Genomic DNA, 13212 nt, shown 5'->3' with positions numbered 1-13212 from the left:
ACAATAAATATGAAGAAAAATGCTAAGAAAATGATAAGATTAGCTACCTTTTTTCTGGTGGTTCTTGACCTGATAGACACAAAACCTACAAGTATTTAGTCAGTTACATAAAATATTTATTTTCTCACACAATGCTGATTTGGTATGGGAGGGTGAAATGTAATATGCAATAAACAGAACAAATACCTCATGCTTGCTAACCCTATTTGAAAAATTGGCATGAAATGTTTATTATAAAGAACTATCCAAAAATAAGTTTGGTAAGTTTGTATTAAGTCTTCATGGTGTCAGATAAGATTACTGAGAATTAGGCCCAGGAGAATTACAAGCGCTCATTGGCTCCGAAGATTCGGTCTGGGAAGTCCTTCCTCAGCTGTCGTCGCGCAGCCACAGTGGATGCATAGATGACGTATCCCCACGAAAGGGAAACCACGGCAAGCAGCAGCTGCGGAGGGGGGGAGCGGGAAGCAGCGTCACCGCGCGGCCCTCGCCCCGTCCCGCCGCCTTCCGCCCGGGGCGAAGGTGGGAGCACCGGCTCGGGGCGCGGGGTCCCGGCGGCGCCCTCCCGCCCGCTGGCCGCGCCCCTTACGTCACGGCGGAAGAGCGTGTCCAGGAAGGGGCGGAGTTCGGGGAGAAAACGCTGAATTCGGGAATGGGGCTTGGAGTTTCTGAGTGCCCGGGATAGTGGGCTTGCAGACCGCGAAACGGACGCTGGAGCCCCGGGGAACCCGGCACCTACCGCTGAGTACACCCAGTCCAGGGTGCGGCGACTCACGGGCTTCATGGTGAGGAGGCGGCGGCGCGCGGGAGCGGGCGGACTCTGCGGGCCCTACAGCAGGCTCGCGGGCGGGGGCAGCGGCCCGGCGGCGGCAGCCATCTTTCTCCCGGGCGGAGCGCCGCCCCCGCGCCTCGGCCCGCGCGTTCTGCCCGGCGCTGCGAGCGCGGTCACGTGCCCGGGGCCTAGCCCGCCTCCGCGTGGGCGCGGGGGGATGTGATGGGATCCGGGAGAGAATAGGCTTAAAGTTGCGTTTTATTTTCTCCTTCCCTGGGGAGCTAGGCAGTCCTCTTCAAACAACTTTCTTCCCATTTGCGGTGCAGTGTGGATGCAAAATCCTGTCCCGCCGTGTTTCTGTAAAAGTTTATTCGGAAAACAGCTCACGTTTTGCATGTTCCACGTGCCCCTCGCCCCCGGCATCGGCTCCCGCGTAGTGGTGCAGGTGGGACGTTTGCATGCTCGTGCCCCCACGAGCAGCCGCGGTCCGCCCGCTTCTGGGTCGCCTGGCTCGGTTAGTGAACTCGCCGCATCGGGAAACGAGCGGCTTGCGAATGTAGTATTCCTAAGAAGCACTGGGTCGCACGGCCGGCGGCGTCGGCAAGCGTTCGTTCACGGTAGATCGGGTGCTGAGAGCCGCATCGCGGACCCCGGCCTGCGCGGGACCCCGCCGCTGCCGGGTTCTCCGTGGTGTTAGTGTTCTGCGGAGCTCAGGGGGCGCGGAGGGGGACGGCAGGCCTTACGTAGAGGCAAGCATCTGCTCTTCCGGGGGGGCCGGGATCGACTGCCGTCCGTGGGGTTCCGGCGCGGCTTTCGGCGGCGGGTGCCGCGAGGTCCTTCATGCACTAACGCCGCAGATGATTTGGGGCGTGGGCGACGCCGAGGCGGTTGTGTGGCCCAGGTGAAGTCGAGGCCGCACACCGAGCTTGTGTCCTTGCAAGCCCCTCGACCGTTACCTGCGAAAGCCCAGGGGTCCTCCGGGCCGGTGGGGGAAGGGCGGGTGTCGGCGGCGGGCCCCGCCCCCTGCGCGCGCGCCCGCCCCCCGCCCGCCCCACCGCGCCTGCGCCTGCGCCGAGCCAGCGCGCGTAGAGTTGTGGCGCACGGGGCCGGGGAGGGTCTCGCCTTCGCCCCGCCCACAAACCGCCTTCGGTGAAGAGCGTTTCTCGTCGCAGGGCTCGCCGCCGCCGCCGCCGGGTTCGCCGCCGCGTCGCGAGGAGCGTGAAGCGCCCCCTGTGGCTCCGGCCGACGAGGGGAGGCGGAGAAGTCGCCGGGTTCGCCTGCGCGGCTCCTGCCGTCACCGACCCAGCCTCCTGGGCCGCCGGGAGCTCCCCACGAGCGCCGCCGCCGGGCCTGCGCCCGCGTCCTCCGAGGTGAGCGGGTGGGAACAATGGGGCGAGGGGGTGGGGAGGGCCGGGGACGCGGGGCTGCGGCCTCGAGCTGGTGGGCCGGCCCGGCCTGGGAGGGTCGGGGTCCCGGGGCGGCCTCCATGGAAGACACCTGTGGCTGGCCGCGGGGCGCAGTGAGGGGGCGGGTCCCGCGTCCCCGAGGGACCGCCGTCCGTGGGGAGGGTCACCTTGCCGGACCCGACCCCTGAGCCTCGCTCCAGGGGCCAGAGCAGTATTCTCCCGGTGGTTATGTAATGCGCGTGGTGCCGCCGCGGGCTCCGTGGGCCGCGGTTCGGCCGGCGCCGCGACCCGTGACTAGTGTGCCGGGTCCATACTCCCTGTGAGCTGGGCTTGCATACCTGTCACTTCCTCACCCTTGGAATTAGTCACTTTCCTCTCAGGCTGCTCCTTCAGACTGGAAGGGGGCAGTGCTGAGTTGAAGCACATAGACGTTTAAAAAGAAAACTGAATTATTTTGGGTAGGCAGTTTGGCAAATTATCTAAGAAGAATAAACCTACTACAGATGTAAGCTACGATGGTGTGGATTGTTTCTTTTTTCTTTTTTTTTTTGGGGGGGGGGAAGTTGTTTGGTTTTTTTAGCATCTGAAATGCAAAGCTCTCCAGTCAGCTGCCAACAATCATTCTTTCCTGGAATAAGTGGCCTTTTTTGAGGGTTAATAGTTCCCGAGGAAATCATTTTGCTACTGGAATTGAAACCACATTTCTTAGATGTAGTTGGTGGGTCCTGTAACTTTTGGAATTGGTGAGTACACTGCAGTTCAGAGAGATACAGTGATTTCAGCAGCAGATTTTTTTTTTTTTTAATATTAAGGCTGTCTAGTTTGTCTGCTTGTGAACTCTGTTGGACACTTCGCCTAAATATATTAAACCCCATGTGGGCTGAAGAGATGGCCCGACTGTTAACGATGCTTGCTTGCAAAGCCATAGCCTGGATTCAGTTCCTCAGTTCCCCAGTTCCCACGTAAAGCCAGATGCTCAAAGTGGCACATGTGTCTGGAGTTTATTTGCAGTGGCAAGAGGCCCTGGTGTGTGTTCTCTCTTTCTCTCAAATAAAAATGTTTCTAAAGAAACATGGTATGTATGATGGCTATTTAGTTGTTACAGACCCCTTTCCAGTTATGAGTGATCACTACCAAAAATAACTTATTTTATCAGTGTTCTCACTGTGCATCAAGCAGGTACTAAGTCCTTACATGGATTACATCCATTCACACAGTCGGAATTTTTTTTAAAAAGGCCACTGCTACCCCACAGTTTTTTTTTTTTTAAAGATACATTTATTTATTTGAGAGAGAGAAAGCGAGCGAGCGTGCGCACGAGGCCTCCAGCACTGCAAACGAACTCCAGGTATATGCACCGCCTTGTGCATCTGGCTTACATGGGTCCTGGAGAATCGAACTGGGATCCTTTGGCTTTGTAGGCAAATAGTGCTAAGCCATGTCTCCAGCCCCTGCCCCACTTTATAATTGAGAACAGTTATGGTTTTGAGAGATAACTTCCTATCAGAGCTGTGCTTTCTCTGCGTTAGAACTAACATTGGATGATTCAAATTCTACCATCCAGTGATAATTTAAGAAATATTTAAAATTAGCAGATAACCTTTTTTTTTTAATTTTATTTTTGGTTTTTTGAGGTAGGGTCTCAATCTGGTCCAGGCTGATCTGGAATTAACTCTTTCATCTCAGGGTGGCCTTGAACTCATGGCATTCCTCCTACCTCTGCCTCCCTAGTGCTGGGATTAAAGGCGTGCGCCACCACGCCTGGCTTCAGATAACTTTTATATAGGAAGTTTATCTTTGTAGAAAGTGTGATCCTGCAAGAAAGTCTGAGTTTGTAGTTTTTCAAATGTCTTGTACTTATGGTTTTATTCAAACTCCTGGTTCTTCATCTCTGCTTGTTTTCCCTAGATAGGTGTGACTGTTGATTATGTGAAATCTACTAAATTGTCACATAGAGGGATTTTTTTGCTTTGTTTTTGTTTTTTTCAAGGCGTAGAGTCTCACTCTGGCCCAGGCTGACCTGCAACTCACTCTCTGGGTGGGTCCCTCGGTGGCCCCAAATACATAGTGATCCTACTTCTGCCTCCTGGGTGCTAGGATTAAAGGCCCCTGGCCTTCATAGAGTTTTTTTTTTTTTTTTTTTTTTTTTAATTATTGTTTGAACTGTATTTGAGAAAGCAACGGTTTGGTTTAAACCAGTCATCCTAATAATAAGTTGTATTTTGGATTTGGGAGGCTTTTTAGGAAATGAGATTGGGGCATAAGAACTGATTATTATTTCTTATGGAAACATTAAGTTGTAGACTATATTCCTGTAGTGCTAGAGTGAAGGAACTCTTCTATAGACTTACTCTAAAACTTGAGGCACTAAATATATATAGATCCACCTTATCAGAACCTCCTCTATAAAGCTTTCACTCCTATCTATTCCTAGTTTTATGCTTTAACTGATTTTTTTTTTCCTTGTGGTAGGGTCCCACGCTACCCAGGCTGGCCTCAAACTCACAGTGACCCTCCTACCTTGGCTTCCTGAGTGCTGGGATTAAAGGTGTGTGCCAACATGCTTGGCCAGGAGCTTTTTCTTGGACATAAGTTGTCATTTCTATAGGATAAATACTGACGTGGAATTGGTGGGTCAAATGGTAATTTTTGTTACTTCATTTATGGTTTAACAGATTCTGAAGGGGGCTGGATTTTTCAAGGCAGGGTCTAACTTGCTGAGGTAGAGCTGGAAGTCAGTCTGTAGCTCTAGGCTGGCCTTGGACCAAAGTGATTCTCCTACTTCAGACTCTGAAGTACTGAGAGTAAAGGCATGCACAACCACACCTGACCTTAACAGACCTTTTAATTTTAGTAGTTAGTGCTTTAGTATTTAGTATTTAGATTCAGTACACCTGAATCAAACCACCACAGTGCTAATTTTGAATAGATAATCCTTTGATTATCTCTCTGCATTGCCATCATTGTATGTGTCTCGTGAGTACCATGTAGATAAGTGTTTTTTGATTTTTCAAAGTAAGGTCTCACTGTAGCTCAGGCTGACCTGGAATTCACTCTTTAGTCTCAGGGTGGCCTCGAACTCATGGCAACCATCCTACCTCTGCCTCCTGAGTGCTGGGATTAAAGGCATGTGTCACCATGCCCGGTTTAGATAAGTATTTTTTTGTGTGGAAATGCAAATTACTCTTTACCTCTTGGCCAGGGATATCCTTGGTCAGTGTTAGTCTTGCACTGTTAAAGTGATTAATAGGTTTCTATAAATTAGGGGTGAAAAGACTTGGGGTTTCATGTTTTGAAAAAGGCAGACTTCATGGAGATTTTGTTTTATTTGCATTTGATACTATCAAGTAATTTTCTTCAGTAGTTGAATTTTAGATTGGTTTTTTCTTTTTCATATTTTTTGAGGACAGAAACCAGAGACTTGAGTGTAGCTAGGCAATCATTCTGCCATGGAGTTCCCTATATGCTAAGGTCTGAGTTGTGTATTATTAGAAATGTTCAGTGAGCACTGAAATTCTAAAATTTACAAAATACACATGTAGATAAAATGCATCAATTTGAAATTCACCAGTCTTCATTATCCAAATATAAGGCATGGATTAAAGTATAGGATTGACGTAGGTTTACAGAGTCAGTTTCACTAGAAACCTTGCTTTTAGTTCAGGTCACCTAATAGCCTCAACACTTCTTTCACTGTTCTTTCCCACTAAACACACAGAACATACGTGCACTGTCTCCAATCCTATAGGTCCCCCCCCCCATGTAAATTTAACTTTGTAGTTAAATTATTATGTAGTTATTAACTATGTAGTTTCAGGTTGGCCTTGAACATTTGTCGATTCTCCTTCCTCTGCTTCCTAAGTGCTGGGATTAAAGCCATGTACTGCTACACCTGGCTAGGTTTTTATTTTTCATCCATGAATAAGTGGATTAAAGTGCATAAATAGAGGAAATTACTGAGAAATGTGATAACATTGAGAGGATAAATATAAATATATTCACAAGTGTTGAGGATGTGATATTAGTGGTAGAACACTTGCCTGGTATTTGAGAGTCTCTGGGTTCAATTCCACAGCAACACCAAAAATCTATAATCATATTGCCAAAAATGTTGTATTTACAATTCTGCTTTCTTATACCTATTTAATACTTAAAGACAGTAATGAGTTTTGAATTTCCAGAAAATAGACTGGAAATATTTGTATCCTTAAAGAAATACTTGTTCAGTATTAACATTGATTTTCTGTTGAGTTATGCTTCTGAGAGAGACAAGATACCTTAGGTGACCATGTTTAATTTGCCTTTAAATATCTTGTTTGACACACACACACACACACAAGCACATGTACGTGTGTGTGTGTGCGCGCGCGCGCAGTATTTTGTGCATCTGGCTTTATGTGGGTGCTAGGGAATCAAACCCTGGTCCTTAACGCTTTTTAGGCAGTTGCATTAACCACTGAGCAGTCTCTCAGGCAAAACAGCCCCAGAATGTGTTTAATTTGGAAATCCTATGATCGAATTTCACAAGTACAGGTTTTGTTGTAGTTTTGCTTTCATTTTGTAGTTTGTTAAGGCCAGTGAGTTTATTTATAAAGTTATAGTTAGCTAAATTTAGTACTTGAGGAGGGAAGTAGAAAATGATGAATAGTAGTCCTAGAGAAAGGCAAAGGATGAAATTCTTATTTAATATATGCAAAGTGATTACTATAGAATTTAGCAGAAGATGGCATTTATAGATGAAAAGGCCAACATATAATGCAAACTAGATTGCAGCTCTGGCGAGAGTCACTTTGTAAGTTAATGAGCTGATGTAAACTGGTACATTTGAAGAGTACATTACTGATCTTTAATATGCTAATGGTAACTGTGGGTGGAGATAACAGAAGGAGACAGGAAACATAATTTCATGATACTTCATGATTTGACACTTGATTAAATAAAAATGCTAAGGAAATCTGGGTGTGGAGAGACAAGCCTGTAACCCCAGCATTTAAGAGGCAGATCAAAGAGGATTACCATGATTAGAGGTCAGGTTATGGCAGCTAGTGAAAACTTGTCTCAAAAACTAAAAGGGATCTAAGGAAGGATCCTTACAAATATTTACAAAGGTCAATGATGGGTGGAATATATATGAGTGTAGTATACAAGTATAGGAGAATAGTGATTGTGAGCCAGGCATTCCCATTTAGCCTTCACTGAAAGGTCCTTTATAGTGAATCTTTTTTTTTTTTTTTTTTTTTTGGTTTTTCGAGGTAGGGTCTCCCTGTGGTCCAGGCTGACCTGGAATAAACTCTGTAGTCCAGGGTGGCCTTGAACTCACGGCGATCCTCCTACCTCTGCCTCCCGAGTGCTGGGATTAAAGGCGTGCGCCACCACGCCCGGCTTTATGGTGAATCTTTAAATGAAAACTATAGCTCTGCTTTAAACAGTTTTCTTATGTGTAAATTCACAAAAGTGGTTATAGGAAAGTAAATCTCCTGCATCATACAGAAAATAAATCATTAGTACATGATGTTAGGGACATGTACATATGAAAACTTATTAGAGAGAAAGGGAGAGAATGGATATGTCAGGGCCTGTAGCCACTGCAAATGAACTTCAGATGCGTGCACCACCTTGTGCATCTGGCTTTACATGGGTCCTTGGGCTTTGCCAGCAAGCACCATAACTGCTAAGCCATCTAATTGTTTTTTACTACTCTTTCTTTTATAAGGCAGAATCCATTCTCATTGACCTACACAAGTGAAATTCAAGCACACTGGTTATTGGGGGGTGTGGAGACAGACAGGATTTAGCCTTAGGAAATCTGACCATAGAGGTCATACTCTACTGTCTTGGTATCTTAAGCCATTCAAGTATTTTCAACACAGTATGTTCCAAAGTTTTATTAAGACACATTTTTGTTCATATTCTTTTTTCAGTCTGTTATCAGGTTACTGATATATTTCTTTCCCTTTTACAGATAATGGCATCAGCTGCTAAGGACTTTAAAATGGACAACTTTTCACCCAAAGCTGGCACTAGCAAATTGCAACAGACAGTACCAGCTGATGCATCTCCTGATTCTAAGTGCCCTATATGCTTGGATAGATTTGATAATGTGTCTTACTTAGATCGCTGCTTACATAAGTTCTGCTTTCGCTGTGTGCAGGAGTGGTCAAAAAACAAAGCTGAATGTCCACTGTGTAAGCAGCCCTTTGATTCTATTTTCCATTCTGTGAGGGCAGAAGATGACTTCAAGGAGTATGTCCTACGGCCTTCATATAATGGTTCTTTCACCACTCCTGATGTTCGACGATTTCGCTACCGCACAACCATGACAAGAGAACGAAATGCTTCTGTTTACTCACCTGGTAGCACGATGAATAGAAGAACAACTACTCCACCAGACAGTGGAGTGCTATTTGAAGGGTTAGGCATTTCAGCAAGATCTAGAGATGTTGAAATTCCTCATTTTATGAGACAAATTGCAACAAGGAGGCCAGCTACTTCAGATGAAAGATCTTTGCGGAAAATTCAGGAACAAGATATCATTAATTTTAGACGAACTCTCTACCGAGCTGGTGCACGGGTTAGAAATATTGAGGATGGTGGCCGCTACAGGGATATTTCTGCTGAGTTTTTTCGTAGAAATCCAGCTTGCCTTCACAGATTAGTCCCTTGGCTAAAACGCGAACTTACAGTTCTCTTTGGAGCTCATGGCTCTTTAGTCAACATTGTCCAGCACATCATCATGAGTAATGTTACTCGTTATGACTTGGAAAGTCAGGCATTTGTGTCTGACTTAAGGCCATTTTTGCTTAATCGGACTGAGCATTTTATACATGAATTCATCAGTTTTGCTCGATCTCCTTTTAACATGGCAGCTTTTGACCAACATGCTAATTATGATTGTCCTGCTCCTTCATACGAAGAGGGCAGCCATTCTGATTCTTCAGTCATAACAATATCTCCAGATGAGGCTGAGACCCAAGAGCTAGATATTAATGCAGCCACTGTTAGGCAGGCACCATGGGATGATGAAACTCCAGGACCATCTTACTCAAGCTCGGAGCAGGTGCCTGTCACCATGTCTACCCTTATAAATACTTCTGACAGTTCAGATGAAGAACTTGGCACAGAAGGGACCACATCTCAGGTACAAGAAGTACAAGCCAATGAGGATGTAAATAATGACAGTGATTCATCCTCTGATAATTGTGTCATTGTTGGATTTGTTAAACCACTAGCTGAAAGGACCCCAGAACTTGTTGAACTCTCCTCTGATTCTGAGGAGTTAGGCCCTTTTGAGAAAATGGAGTCAGTGAAGACCCAAGAACAAGAGCAGTCTTACAGTTCTGATAGTGATGTTAGCAGAAGTTCATCTCCACGTTCTGTCCTTGGAAAGGATGAACAAATGAGTAAAAGTCATTGTGACTCTACAGTAACCAAATCAAAGAAAGAAGAGAAACAAGCTATATCAGTGTCGTCTCCCAGAGACCTGAGCTCATCTGTGAGAGGAGATAGAGTGTATTCCCCACATAGCCACAAACACAGACAGAGGGGAAGATCCAGAAGTTCCGACTCACGGTCCCAGAGTAGAAGTGGGCATGATCAGAGGAATCATAGGAAGCATCATGGAAAGAAGAAAACAAAGAACAAACGGTCCAGAAGCAGGGAGAGTAGTAGCAGACCCAGAGGGAGGAGAGACAAGAAGAGGTCAAGAACTAGAGATAGCAGCTGGTCAAGGAAAAGCCAAACTCTTTCTCTAAGTAGTGAAAGCACAAGCAGGTCAAGGTCTCGTAGCAGTGATCATGGCAAGAGGAGATCACGGAGCAGAAACCGAGATCGTTACTATTTAAGAAATAATTACGGAAGCAAATATAAGTGGGAATATACTTACTATAGTAGAAATAAGGACAGGGATGGCTATGAGTCGTCATACAGGAGGCGGACTCTATCTAGAGCTCATTATTCTAGACAATCGTCAAGTCCAGAGTTTAGAATTCAGTCCTTTTCTGAAAGAACAAATGCTAGGAAAAAAAATCACAGTGAAAGAAAGTATTACTACTATGAAAGACATAGATCAAGAAGCCTGTCCAGCAGCAGGTCAAGGACCGCATCTACTGGCCCTGACCGGGTGAGAAATGAAAAGCCTGGAGGGAAACGAAAATACAAAACCCGGCATTTGGAGGGTACTAATGAAGTGGACCAACCATCTCGTGAATTTGCGTCAAAAGCAAAAGACAGTCATTACCAAAAATCCTCAAAATTGGATGGAAACTACAAAAATGAGAGTGACAGCTTTTCAGAGAGCCGGTCACCAGACAGAGAACAAAAACACAGGAGGAAAAGAAGGACCCGAAGTCTAAGTGTAGAAATCGTTTATGAAGGAAAAGCTACCGATACAACCAAACATCATAAAAAGAAAAAGAAGAAACATAAGAAAAAGCATAAAAAACACCATGGAGATAAGTCTTCTCGTTCTCCCATTGTCATAACCATTGACAGTGATAGTGATAAAGACTCTGAAGTAAAAGTAGATATGGAATGTAATAGTGGTGGTCCTCAAGACCCTATGCAGAAGGAGCTTTTGACTACTTCCTTGGACCTATTTGAAAATAAAGATGTTGTCACAATAGAAGATGAATTTGGTGCTCTGGACAGAGTGTGTGATATTACTACACTCAATAACAGCTTGAATAATGTCAATCGAACTGTGGATAACAGTCTATCCCAGACAGTCTCAATTGAACAGACACTTTATGTAAGAGAAGAAAGCACCTTTCCCTCTGATTTGGAGAGCCAGTCCAGTAATGTATCTATTCAAACTGAGCCATCAAGACAATTGCCATCTCCGCGGACATTATTGTCAGTGTCTCTTGGTAGAGACTGATGTGTCTTAAAACTGCCAAAGCATCTCATTGAGCATTCAGATGGTATAGAAAGGAGAGAACAAGCAAGAACAATCTCCTCTTCTGCAGTCAATGTGATGACTTTTCCCTTGTCAAATATTACGGGGCTTTTGTGTGCGTGTGTTAACTTGTAAAGTTCATTATTTGTTCAAATGTATGTTTCTCCCCCAGAAATATGCACTTTTAAGTGAAGAAAAATGTTGCTAGCAGTTTATTTAAAACTTGCAATCCTTTTTAAATAAAAAATTAGAAATTTTAGAAGTTATTTCATAAAGCCATATGGTATTAACATTTTTAAGGTGATGTACTCGATATTTTTGAAATTTTTTTTGAAAGTTACTCTGAAAATGGTTATAAGCTAGGATAATCCCTTTGGACAGTTATTTTTCTTAAAAGATTTATATGATTCAAAACCATTTCTTTGGGCCAAATTGAGGCCAATCTGCACAGGTTATTTTGACTTCTGCCAAAAGAAAGTTTTAATATTTCCTTTATATACTTGTTATCTGGATTGCCAGTAAAATGTGTATTCTACAAAAGAAAAAAATAAAATAACACTTGAAGACTTGAGGAATATTCCTGTGCACTATTGCGTTTTTTATTAAAAGAAAAGTTTTATGAGAGCTGGAATCTGGAAATGGGTGGTGAGCATTTATAGATGTTTGTTCCAGTGATGACTTGGGGCTGTAATCTGGTCTGGAGGATAAAGCATCTTAGTTGCTTTCTGTCTTTAGCAAATTGTGGCTTTGGAGCATATTACTACTAAAACACAAGAAACCCTTGCCAAGCTTCTATTGGTAGTCCTTCACCTGATGTAGCAATGCTTTATCTTGTTTTAAAGAAGATAAAATTGCTCTACATCTAGCCTGATGTGGGATTGCCAATGATGAGCAGAGCTTGACTAGAGAGACCCTGACTAGGAAAAAAAGTTATACATGTAATGTTTATGTGTATTTACATAAATAGGTATATATGTAAGTAAAATGGTGACCTACTCTTGGGTGGAAGTGAAGGTTGAGTTGGAATCTAGAAAAGTTGACAATAACTAGGAGTCATTTCTGTCAGTGCAGGAAAATCTGTCATGGTCCAAAGGCACAAGGGGGTGTAGCATTTTTCTAAGAAAAGGTAGCAGGAAATACAGCTGAAGGAATAGACTTTGTACTTTCAGAATTACTTTCTAGTTAGGTGCATGTCTAAAGCCAAAATGTCCACATTTTTGATTTGATTTGATTTGATTTTTGATTTGATTTCTTCCTACAGCCCTTATTGCTAAATCTAGGCAGTCAAAATTTCTCATCTGTAGTCCATAATGGGTCTCTGCTTGCCTCCACTATTACTTTATTTTCACACTTTTCTATCCATTCTTGAAATATGCAAAAGATTTTTTTTTTTTCATTTCTCTGCTAAAAATCTTCCAGTACCTTCTCTTTAAATGATAAAAGCAGACAAAAGTTCCACCTACATGATAACAGCTTGTGGATCTCTCTAGTTAGGTTTAGTCCTATCTTCTGCATTTCTTGCTCCTCTCTACTCAGGCCACACTGGTCCACGGGTCTGTAGAGGTACTGCTCCTTTCTACATCAGAGCCTTCATAGTTTTTGTTTTTCCTTTATTTCCGGAAACATTCTGGCTAAACTTCTATTAGAGTGTACTGGAACATTTCCTTCCCCCCCCCCCCTCCCAACAACTTTTAGAATATACTTGCAAGCACAGAGAATGAGTATGCTAGGGCCTCTAGCCACTGCAAGTGCACTCTAGATACATGCACCACTTTGTGCATCTGGCTTTACATGGGTACTAGGGAATTTAACCCAGGTTGTTAGGCTATACATAAAAGTGCCTTAACCATTTGATCATCTATCTCTCCTGCCCAACAACTTGCTTTTTCAACATTAGGATCTTCAACAGGCTTATCACAATTGGTAACTGGTTACAAAATTTCTACTCCCATCATTCTAAATGTCCCATAACATCTGGAAGTGTACTGCTGTAGCCTTCCACTGCTGCACATAGCAAGTACTTAAAATACTGATTGATTGAATATTCAATATGTTTCACAGTTCTCAAAAGATTTTATGTGTCTCTCTGTGGTAGGGTTTCCCTCTAGCCCAGACCTAAAATTCATTATGTAGTCTCAGGG

The 13212-nt window shown here is 44.2% G+C and overlaps 3 protein-coding genes across 5 annotated transcripts in view; 2 read left to right on the top strand and 1 right to left on the bottom strand.

Moving 5' to 3' along the window:
* Positions 1–94: 94 nt before the first annotated feature.
* On the bottom strand, positions 95–832 carry Smim27 (small integral membrane protein 27). Its single transcript, XM_045160007.1, has 2 exons — positions 740–832; positions 95–445 (listed from the first exon to the last, which is right to left on the bottom strand). Exons 1-2 carry the CDS (start codon positions 782–784, stop codon positions 323–325), a joined length of 168 nt encoding a protein of 55 aa, XP_045015942.1. The 5' UTR covers positions 785–832; the 3' UTR covers positions 95–322.
* Positions 654–11646, top strand: Topors (TOP1 binding arginine/serine rich protein, E3 ubiquitin ligase). 2 transcript variants are annotated; one of them, XM_004658386.2, is made up of 3 exons: positions 655–785; positions 1945–2142; positions 8141–11646. In XM_004658386.2, the coding sequence occupies exons 1-3, from the start codon at positions 783–785 to the stop codon at positions 11051–11053; spliced, it is 3114 nt and encodes a 1037-aa protein (XP_004658443.1). In that variant the 5' UTR covers positions 655–782; the 3' UTR covers positions 11054–11646. The 2 variants fall into 2 exon arrangements, with proteins under 2 accessions (XP_004658444.1, XP_004658443.1); XM_004658387.2 differs by lacking the exon at positions 1945–2142 and having other exon boundaries at positions 654–785.
* The window catches only part of Ddx58 (DExD/H-box helicase 58), a 92436-nt gene continuing 79880 nt past the window's right edge, over positions 657–13212 (top strand). Inside the window, exon 1 of one of the 2 annotated variants that reach the window (XM_045159986.1) lies at positions 657–785. The gene's annotated coding sequence lies outside the window, so the exon portion shown is untranslated. The remainder of the gene's footprint in view (positions 786–13212) is intronic. The other variant, XM_004658388.2, reaches the window with a different exon arrangement.

The sequence above is a fragment of the Jaculus jaculus genome, chromosome 1 (genome assembly GCF_020740685.1).
Source record: "Jaculus jaculus isolate mJacJac1 chromosome 1, mJacJac1.mat.Y.cur, whole genome shotgun sequence".
In the NCBI taxonomy this organism is placed as follows: Eukaryota; Metazoa; Chordata; class Mammalia; order Rodentia; family Dipodidae; genus Jaculus; species Jaculus jaculus.
The sequence above is the reverse complement of the archived record's forward strand: the minus strand, read 5'-3'. Positions and strand labels throughout refer to the sequence as shown.

What these genes read in the sequence shown, in the direction of transcription:
- Topors (XM_004658386.2), top strand. An exon ending in CTGCGCCCGCGTCCTCCGAG is followed by an intron (nt 2,143 to 8,140) that starts GTGAGCGGGTGG and finishes TCCCTTTTACAG; the next exon opens with ATAATGGCATCAGCTGCTAA.
- Smim27 (XM_045160007.1), bottom strand. Translation starts at nt 784, where the DNA reads ATGAAGCCCGTGAGTCGCCGCACCCTGGACTGGGTGTACTCAGCG. An exon ending in TGGACTGGGTGTACTCAGCG is followed by an intron (nt 446 to 739) that starts GTAGGTGCCGGG and finishes CCCCCTCCGCAG; the next exon opens with CTGCTGCTTGCCGTGGTTTC.